Source organism: Olea europaea, unplaced genomic scaffold (genome assembly GCF_002742605.1).
Source record: "Olea europaea var. sylvestris unplaced genomic scaffold, O_europaea_v1 scaffold1147, whole genome shotgun sequence".
NCBI classification, from domain to species: domain Eukaryota; kingdom Viridiplantae; phylum Streptophyta; class Magnoliopsida; order Lamiales; family Oleaceae; genus Olea; species Olea europaea.
Window position 1 is genome coordinate 184,683 of NW_019228864.1, and position 11,094 is coordinate 195,776.

The 11,094-nt window shown below is 38.4% G+C and overlaps 1 protein-coding gene across 1 annotated transcript; it reads left to right on the top strand.

The window, feature by feature from the left end:
• Positions 1-598: 598 nt before the first annotated feature.
• On the top strand, positions 599-1,881 carry LOC111373603. The gene is made up of 2 exons (XM_022996159.1): positions 599-897; positions 1,518-1,881. The coding sequence occupies exons 1-2, from the start codon at positions 882-884 to the stop codon at positions 1,802-1,804; spliced, it is 303 nt and encodes a 100-aa protein (XP_022851927.1). The 5' UTR covers positions 599-881; the 3' UTR covers positions 1,805-1,881.
• The last annotated feature ends 9,213 nt before the right edge of the window (positions 1,882-11,094 follow it).

The following is an 11,094-nucleotide window of genomic DNA, read 5'->3' on the forward strand; positions in this document are numbered from 1 at the left end:
TTATTATTATTATTATTTGGCTAACAGATTATTGTTGTTGTATAATTATCGCATACCTAAGAATATCATATCATATCTCGTCAAATCTTTGCTGGATAAGGGAAGTCCTAACAATTAAAGAAGCAATAGATGCCCACATGAATTCTAGTAAATTTTATTAATTAATCATAACAATTTAGTGTACCATAGTAAAGTGGCACATGTGATCTGACTAATCACAATTAACTTGATAGGCCATTAATTTGATATGGTCTTCTTATATAATAAATGTTGAATCCCAACTTTGAGAGCCCCCATTATCCCATTCCTGAAGTATCGTGAGGAAGGTAAATCGCGAGATGTGTTTCAGCAGACCAGGGAACAAGAGCTTGCTCGTACACTGGTGCCCACAAAGAGTCTAATTCTATATCTCAGAAATCGAATCCTCACACTATAACTGCTAGCAAGGTTGAAACTACTTCATTTCTATCCTTTGCACCACTGGGTTATGCCCCGTAGGGCTGGTCATCTTATATATTTCAAGTTTATAATAGACTAATGGATAGTTATGTAAAAAACAAGATTTGGACCAAAAAGATTTGTCATAGATTTTCAAATCTGCAGAATTAATTTGAATAATGCCAAGGCTTAGGAATTAAACCGCTTAAAGTTATAGTTATAGTCAATTTGTTTCCTCCTAGTGATAAGGTTGCACTGCCTATTTTAAAGGATTTTGATAATCAATTAGGTACTTTAATGTCTATATAGATATTCTTGGCAGAAAGAAATTACCTGAAGAAGAATTATAACTCCACTTCTATATTCTCCTTTACTCTTTTTCCGGGACTCCATAGACTCTTCGCAAATCGCAAGAACGCTTTGATACTTTCTTGTACATCATTATGGACGAACAGCCCAGTAAGCACCATCTCTTTGTTTGTAAATTGTGCCTTGACCATTTTTATTTTTTTGAACTTTGTTAATTGTTTTTAGCCAATTCTCTCTTATATTTTTTAGGGTTCTTGAATTCTTCTTGACTTAATAATTGTGATTCGGTTAAAAAAATTTTATTTGCATGTAAATAAATAAATAAATAATAAATAAATAAATTCTGTTGTATTCTTTAGGGTTCATAAGCCGAGTTCTTGAATCTTCTCGTCTTTGCCATGATTGATTTGATTTGAAACTTTTAATATGTTTATATCCAATCTGTTTTATATACTTTAGAGTTTAGAGTTCTTCAGCTAATCCATGTCTTAACAATTGCGATTATAGTAAGACTAGAATCTTTCTTTCTGTTCTTTAGGGTTCGTAAGTTTTCTTGGGCTCTTCTTGACCATTATGATTTCACACTTCTTGATTTTTATTTTATTTTTAGCCAATTTAATGTTATATTCTTAGTGCAAGTTTGTATATAATAGAATTGGACAATTATATATGTTCCTTCCTAATGTCGAAATCTTTCTATCTAATACAAGTCATGAAACATGCCAAATTTTGAACGCAAGTTTTCTTGATGCTTGTTTCATTATCAACAGATGCAGCAGAAAATATGGAAATCAAAAGTCGGGATCACATGCTGTTCTTCTATGTGCGTAGGATTATATGGAGATCCATAATGGCTACGTTCAGCAGTGTTCTAATATGGTTTCTAGTGAAGTTCCAAATAAAGGAATTTCGGCATTCTACAAATCAGCATGTCGACGTGATAAATGTTGCCATGAGTTTAATCTTCTTGTTGATTCTCGTAGTCTTGTGTATTTTTCTAATAATCCTTATTATTCTTGATTGCCGAAAGATTGTGAAACAATTAGTGTCCGGTTGAGAGTTGAGGCTCCAGCGAGTACCATGGCAGAAGAAAACCATCAAACTAAAGTGTTAGAGGCTTAGAGCAAGTTTAAATTTGTTTTTCTTTTGCTAGTCGAATATAGAAAACAATGTAATTTTGATAGCTACAAGAAACAATGTAACTTTTACAGCACGTTTATGAAGGTACAGTTGTAAATGTTGAATTTGTGACAAAATTTTCAATCCTTTTCAATGATCATTGTATTTCACTATTATGGGGTCCGATTTTGAATGGTATTTACTAACGATTTTTAAAAAAAAATTAGGAATTTATTGTTCACAAGTTTTGATTTTTTTAAAAAAAACTTAAGTTACATATGTTCCACTTAGTGAATTTTTTATTTACATTTTTCTGTATGAAATTTTTTACTCATAAGTGTTTTTACTTATGAGTAATTTTTAAATACAAGTTAAAACTTAAAAAGTGAAATACTTATAATTAAATCTTGAAGTCTAAGTAAAATATTTTTAATAATAAATAAATATTACAATTATAAGTTAACTTTTTTACTTATGAATATTATTTAAATATAAATGAATTTTTTGAATTATAAGTAATATCTTATATTTTTAAGTAAATTTTCTCTTATTAATAGTAATTTTACTTTATAAACAATTTTTCCAGGAAATGAAAGTGAAAATTTATTTGAAGTAAAATTTTTATTTATAAATTTTTATTTTTTTGTTGATAAATAATTTTTTAGTTAATTTATTTTCATTAACAAATTTGATCTGAACAAAATATGTTGGTTAAACTAATTATTCTAAAGAGGGTAAAATTGAAAGAAAATATAAATAACGACAAAAATACCAATTTGGATGTTGAGAAATACATCCAATATTACTACACCGGTATGGGTAGTTTTTAAAACCATTAAAATCCATTTCTCTAAGTGGAAATTACAAAAAACTCTAGAATTAAAATCTAGGGTTCTAAAATCAGGTGAGTAGTTAAACGTTTCAAAAATAAGATATTTAATATTTTAATATTAAATATTAATTATACAAATTTCATTCCAAACCTAATCAATTTCTTCTCTCTCCATCTCCTTCTCTCTCTTCATAGACTCTTTCCACTCGTTCTAGCGCTGCACGTATTCTCTCTCTCCGATAGCTCTAGAAACGCAATTCCGACTCCGGCGATTATTGCTGGTTTGGGCAGTGAGGCTTCTATTTTCATTTATCTTCATCGTGGTGGCGGCGACAATGCCGAATTTAGGGATTTTTTGGTGCTGGTGTGGCGACGGCTGCGATGCTAACTGTGATGGTGGTGAGATTGTGGTGGCCATTGACAGCATGGCTCGAAACGGCACTGTGTACGGCCAGAAAACACTATCGGAAGAAATGACGCCGTCAAAATCTATTGAGCAGCCGTACTATGATGCAATTGCACGCGCGTCGCTGTGTCCAACGAATGCGATGATGCCATTTTGGATCAGGTTTTGCTTTGATTTTGTTAACGGTATTTTGCAGTTGGTGGTTGTGATGTTGGCGGCGATGATGGCTATGATGTTGAGTTGGTGATGTTGTCTGAGTTTTGGATCTAGCTTTGGGCTATGGTTTGGGATATGGGTTTTGGTGGAGGAGGTAGGGTGGTATGACATTGGTAGTGGTCGGGACGGTAGTGGTTGTTGCAAGTGTTGGTGGCGGTGACGATGGTGGTTATGGATGGTGATTTGGTGAGTGGTTTGTGTTGTAACAGTGAAGGGTGGCCGACGGTATTGTGTTTGCTGTGGTAGTTTTGCCTTGCAACGGTGTTGCTATTGGGTGGTGGTGGTGGTGGTTCTGGTAGCGACGGTGGCGGTGGTTCTGTTGGAGGCAGTGGTTGTCACAAGTGTTAGTGGTAGTCACAGATTAATTGGTTGATTGTGACTATTAAATTGGTTAATCTGTGACCAACAAACAATATGTGACCAATGAAAAAGATAGGATGAAATCAATGAGTTCAAGCAACGAGGATGTTAATCCTAGAAGAATAAGGGAAGCCTTTGAAGAAGAGGTTCTTCGGGCAAACGTCACACATCAGAGACCTCGCCATCTCCATCGTCGAGGCAGTGGAGAGGCTGGAAGATTAACTGCTGAAGTAGCCTAGATGGTTGCGAACACAAAGAACATTGTAGCCCATAATGCAACTATACATGAGCTCCTAATACAGGTCTAAGGCCAGCAAGGCTTCCAAATATCTATGGAGAGGCCCCGACAGCATATGGGCAAACTTAGGGATCCCATAGCCAAGGGTAATTGAGCCATCAAAGAGGATGCCTCGTCGAAAGGGAAGTAAGAGTTGACATTTCGTAATATGCGACGGGTCCACTTGCAACGGATGCCCAGTTGGGGGAGAACTTTCCTCTCAAATATGAACCCTAAAGGCTGGTCAGCATTTTCGATCGAATAAGATGGAATCCCTGAATTAAAGGCCACTCCGCCCAACGATCAGCTCAGTAGGAACAAGGATCGAATCAGGAGGCACAACCTTCTCTGGCTAGGAATAGGCGGGAAAGAGAAAACTTGATAAATCGGGGATGCCGGGAGAGGCATCCCATCCATAGCTTCAAAATGAAATGGATACAAATAACTCTGAGGGATCGCGTCGGTCATATAAATTGGATGACGATGACAACCTTCACTTCTCACAAAAACTCCAAAATTTTTCAGTATCCACCAATTTCGTACCCCCTAAAATCTCGAAGTACGAAGGAAAGGGTGATCCAGAGAAGCATCTTAATAAGTACAAGACATAGATGAGCTTAAAAGGAGCTTCACCAGCCTTGAAGTTCAGGGTTTTCCATTTAACTTTGAGTGGGACAGCTAAGATTTGGTACAGCTGATTACCACCACTGAGTATCAAGAGTTGGCCCAACCTTAAAAAGACATTTCAAATCAATATCTATCGAGAAGAGAGGGTGAGGCCCCCCATTCAACGCCTGTAGGACATGAGACAAGCCGCGGGTGAGACTCTCAAGAATTATCTTGCCCGATTCACTGATGAGATAATTTATCGTGAGCAGATTGCAGACAAAGAGGCCCTCTTGGCCTTGAATGGAGGCCTCAATATGAGTAATTTGTTTTGGAGGGATGTGCGAAATAAGAATCCTGTCACTTACAATGAGTTGGTAGAGATGATGAGAGTAGAAATTGTCAATGAAGAAATGATCGACCATCGGAACGGAACGATGAAAGGGCTTTGGCCGCCTCAAAGGCCGATAGGAAGAGGTTCTAACGCACATTTGGTTAGCCAACAATGGACCCAAGCTGGGCATGCTGTGGGCCTAACCTCGGGACAGGCCTTAGCATCAGCCACACTAAATGCAGTACTAATATTAGAGTTTGAAAATGTAGGCCCAAGTACGAACATCGAGGCATGGACATCACGAAGGACGGCTCCCAAAAGCCAAGAAATGGGACGAAGATTTAGACATCGGCCCGTCGAAGATGTGTGACCATATTGTACATTCCATTGTTTTCTATGGTCATGATCTAGCAAGTGTTAGGACTTCTCGTAATCTTTGCGAAAAGATAACCCTAGCACCGTGAGGGAGGATCGAGAATGTAACGTAGTGGCCCGCCTCTTCCGGTGGAGACGTGAGGCATCAAAGGAAACATTTGCCTCAACAAAGGAGGGAAGTAGAAAACAAGCCCTAGAGTAGGCATAGGAAAAGAAAGGATTGGGCATCAGCTACTGAAAATGAGCCCATCCACGAGATTGGCACTATAATCGAAAGCTCCCATGTAGGAGACAGTACTTGAAATGCGCAATGGAACCACACGAGGGAGGCTAAGGATCCTCCTATGACCAGCTATATTGTTAACCATGCCCAACATGCTAGAAAAGTGGAGCCAATCACCTTCATCCAAGATAATGCGTAGGGCATACATTGCCCCCACTGTGACATGTTAATGGTAAGAGCTATTGTTGCTCGCAACGGACTAAAGCGTATGTTGTCAATAATGGAATCTCGGTAAACATGATGTTCGACTCTATTTATGATAAGATACTACTACATCACGTCCTTACTCCCATGATTGACCCTTTGTATGGGTTCACTGGCGATAGAATCATCCCATGGGGAGGATCACTTTGGTGGTTAAAAAGGGTATGCCTCCCCTCGTAGCTTGCCACTTCATGGAGTTCTTGGTGATTGATCATAGATCTGCTTACCATGGCGTATTAGGCAGACCTGCTTTAAAAGAATTACAAGTTGTCACCTCAATCCAATACTTGTGCATGAAATTTCCCACTGAGCAAGGGATCACTATAGTCCAAGACATCCAAATGGGATCCAGGGAATGTTACCTTTACTCCTTGTGAAAATCAAAGCCCCATAATTTGAATGTGATAATAACTGACACTGAGATGGTCGATGCCCTTGAACAAGGGCTTACCCTCGAATAAGGGAGAGACGTCGAAATGACTGAAGTCCCTAAAGAAAGGTTCCCTCAAGATGAGCTACACCCTCGGATTATCGAGTCCGATGGAAGAATTGGAGTATTTCTCTGCCAATCCCTAAAACCTACTCAGGTTTTGCGAATAGGAAAGACGTAGTCTATGCTACTAAGGAACACTAATGGACTTCTTGCGGAAGAACCTGGATGTCTTCACCTAGAGGCACGAAGATATGGTAGGAATAGACTCCAAGGTTAGTTGCCACCATTTGAATATTAATCCCACATATACCCCACACCGGAAAAAGAAGCAAGCCATCAACCCAAAAGGATACGAGGCCCTGAAAAAGGAAGTAGAAAAGTTGAGTTGCAACGGCCTCATTAGAGAGGTCATTTATCCGAAATGGATATTTAAAAACCCAGTAGAAAACGGAGTGTGTGCATTAATTTCTTCGACCTGAATTGAGCTTGTCCAAAATATAGCTTTCCACTTCCTAGGATAGACCAATTAGTGGATTCTATGGCCGGACACGAGCTACTAAGTTTCATATATGCATATTCAGACTATAATCAGATCCCTATGTTTCGAACCGACGAGGAGGACACCTCGTTTATCATAGATAGGAGATTATATTGTAACAAGGTGATGCCCTTTGGGTTGAAAAATGCAGGGGCCACCTACCAAAGATTGGTCAATATGATGTTTACTAACCTTATTGGCAAGACTATGGAAGTCTATGTGGTGCTGGTGAAGAGCCTTAGGGCAGGGGATCATGTGAGCCACCTGGAAAATGCCTTTTGAATTTTGAGAAAATTTAGGATGAGATTAAACCCTCCAAAGTGCACCTTTGGGATGTCATCTGACCAATTTTTGGGTTACATTGTCAATTAAAGAGGGATCGAGGCAAATCCCGAGAAAATCAAGGCCTTGATTGAGATGAGGTCAGCTCAGAAAGCCTAAAGAAGTACTTCTGTATGTGATCGTAGTATGTCACGTCGTCTCGTCCCCGCTGCATCGAAGAGTACCTATGCACAAAGCCTAAATGGACGTCATCTTAAAGGCCACAGACAAGAGCCTGCCATTTTTTATAATCTTAAAACATGGCATGAAATTTCAGTGGACCTCAAAATGCGAGGAGGCATTCCAAGTGCTGAAAAAGCACTTGGGAGAGGCATCCCTTCTATCAAAACCTAAGCTAAATGAGTCTCTACTATTATATTTGGCAGCATCAGGGGAGGTCGTCAGTGCAGTCCTTGTCAAAGTAGAAAAATACCAACTGCCTGTGTACTACATTAGCAATGCCATACTACCGACCGAAGCTCGACACCCAGATATGGAAAAACTTGCTCTCTCCATCATCACAGCACCAAGAAAATTGAGACCATACTTCCAGGCCCATTCAATTGAAGTCTTAACCAATTTTTCGTAAAAATAAGTATTCTAGAAACCAGACGCTTCAGGACATCTACTAAAGTAGGTAGTCGAACTCAGCGAGTTCGATCTATCGTTCAAGCTCCAAAGCACTGTTAAAATTCAGGCCCTTGTTGATTTTATGGCAGAATTCGCTAGAGCCCCAGAAGTAGAGGCCATGATGAAATCGTCAAAGCCCCCTACATGGAACCTTTTCATCGACAATTCATCAGGAGAAATTAGATCTAACGCAGATGTTGTATTGGAGAGTCCAGAAAGACATAGGATTAACTGTGCGATAAGATTCGAATTTAAAGACTGAAACAACGTTGCTAAATACGAAGCTCTGTTGGCTAGCCTATGGTTAGCTAAAGAAGTGTAGGTCAAAAAGCTCTTCATCAGTAGCGATTTGAAGCTCGTGGTAAGCCAAGTTAATGGGTTTTTATTGCAAAGGAAGTGGCATGGCAGCCTACTTGAAATTGGTCATGAGTTATATTCCCAAATTTAAGAAGTTTGAGTTGGTGCAAATCCTACAATTAGAAAATGCTCTCATAAATTCCCTGTCCAAACTGACTAGTAGCAAAGACTTTGAACTACTGAAGATAGTCCCCATTAAATGACTCCCCAACCCATCCATTGCAAGGGGGAATTGTTGTGGATTGATGGCACCCTATCATGGATGCAGCCCATCATAGCCTTTTTAAAATATCAAGTTGTACTGGACGCTAAGATCGAATCTAGAAAACTACTGAAGAGGGATGCACATTTCCTTTTACAGGATGATATTCTATACAAAATGGGCTTCTCATTGTATTGGAAGGAAAGAAGCCCTAAACATCTTAAGAGAGATTGACAAAGGGATATGTCGAAATCACTCCAGAGGAATGGCTTTGGCGCACAAGGTACAGGCAAGGGTACTACTGACTGACCTTGAAAATGATGGCTCCAGTTTGCCAGGAGATGTGATAAATGCCAGCGATTTGCCAATGTTCAAAGGCAGCCATCTCAAAGGCTCTCCTTAGTCACAAGCCTTCGGCCATTTGCCAAAATGGGAGCTGATTTTATAGTCCCACTGTCGAAAGGAATGCGAAGTGTGACGTTAGCTATTGTTGTGATCAACTACTTCACAAAATGGACTGAGACAGAACCTCTAGCTAAAATTATCGAAGCTAATACAAAAAATTTCCTCTAGTTGATAACAAGAAGACTCGAAACTTGTGCGAAGAGCTTGGGATAAGAAAGCGCTTTTCCATGCCTCATCACCCCAAGCCAATGGACAGGTCGAGGCAATGAACAAGACCATTAAGCATACCTTGAAAGGAAGCTTGATGCTTCGAAAGGAGCTTAGGTTAACGAGCATTCCCAAGTCCTTCGGCATATGCACCACTTTTCTATGACATATGGGGCCAAGGCTATAAGCCCAGTGGAGATGGGAGTCCCTTTCCCTCAACTCATCCACATCAACGAAATAACTAATAAAGAAGTACGAATATATGAGATCCAAATGCTTAAGGAAACGAGGGACGCCTCCCAAGCGAAGCTGGCAGCTTATCAACGGAAGATCACTGGTTATTACAACATTATAGTCAAAAATCAAACTCTACGCTTGGGCGACCTTGTACTGTGGAGAGTCTTTCTATCATCAAAAATAGTAGGCACTGGAGTACTAGGCCCGAATTGGAAAGGCCCATATCGCCTAATCCATGAGTCACGACCTTGAACCTTTCGGATCCAAGATACGGCACGAAAACTTGTGCATCATTAATGGAACATGAAATATTTGAGGAAGTGCTACCAAATAGTATGTGTTTCATTGTAAACTTTATGTATCTATAAAACTAAATTATTGTTTGCGATTAAGTGTTCATACATTAGATTCATCACAAGGAAAAATACATTAAGGCCCTATTTGATATCATGGATTTGGAATTTAAATTCCATTTTCCACCAAATGACATGTTTGATAAAAAAAATTTCCATGGAATTTGTTTTCCCCAAACCCCATTCCCCATGTGACACCGTTTTCCCTGGTTTTAAGGAATTGGAATTCTTTTGATTTTGGCGGGAAAATGGTTTTCCAGCTTTTTTTTTTTTTTTTAAATTTTCAACAATGGGAACATATTCTATCCACAATGCTAAAAAAATTCTATCCATTTAGCTGACAATTTTCAAGGAAAATAAAGTCAAACGAACACTAAAAGATCCAAAATTTTCACATTTTTCAGGTGAAAAATTATACCAATTAAACACATATAATTGACAATTCCCATCAAAACAGGTTCTAGGTAATGCAATTCCTTAGAATTCGTTTTTTTTCGCCCAAATTCCATTCTTGCAATCAAACGGACCCTAAGTAAATTTAACTGGTTCAAACACAAATGGAAGAAGAAAAAATGCTTGGAAATTTCATTAATAAAAGAAAATACACATAGGAGGGCCTAAGCCATTACAAAGGTCCAATAGATCTAGAGATGGCAATTCAAACCGTCAAAATAAAAAATCGCGATTAATCGAACTGAATGGAGCGAAAAAAATCAAATTGATGGTGCAATGGGGCGAATATAGTATTTGATTTTAATGACCCAGTTCGGGGAGGGGCGGGTATGGTATTTACGCCGTCACTCCACCCCGAACCGATTACCCGTTAAAATAATAATAATTGGATTTATTGTTTTATATTTTTTATTTATACACTTTCTTTTATTGCTAACTTTTTCCTATTTTGTGTGTAGAAAATTCTGCTCCTTTATCATACTTTGGGCTCACGCAAGGTTTGGTGACGATAATGTTGACGAACATGTACATTTTTTTTTGGTTTACATCTTTAGTTAAGACTATTATGGATTATTGCTCTACTTACATTTCTTATATACTATATAGGAATTAGCTTTGAGTTTCAATGTTTGCTAGTAAGAGTTGTTGGGAAGAATAGATATTGAATATGAATTGAGGCTGAAGTTTTTGAGTTATTGAGTAAGAATCAAGTTCGATACACAAGGATCAAGGGATATTGTTTAGTATTGTTATGGTGATAATATTGTTGTTAAATTCAAATTTTGCATTTGAAAATTGGGATATTGTTTGCATTTTTATTTGAGATGTTGTTTGCTACATTGATTTAGTATTATATTTTTGTTTTCATTGACTTTTTTTTGATAAACTTTTTTTTTTTAATTTGAAGGATGGACCCATAAAAAATAATTTATTTTCGTGGTTATTAATGACTCGAACCGAGATACGAACCTAACCGACTTACGTGGTTATGGTGCGATTATGGTATGGTCAAAAAATTGGTGGTTCAGTGATGATTTTGGCTGAACCGATCCCGAACCGAACCGTTGCCATCTCTAATGGATCTACTACTTGCACAATGGCTCCCTCCTCTACAGTAGCTTCACTTGGAGCCTCCAAAGTCTCATTGGCAGCTTGGATATAAAGGTGACCTCGAGTAGGTCGTCCAAATTCTTCCTCCA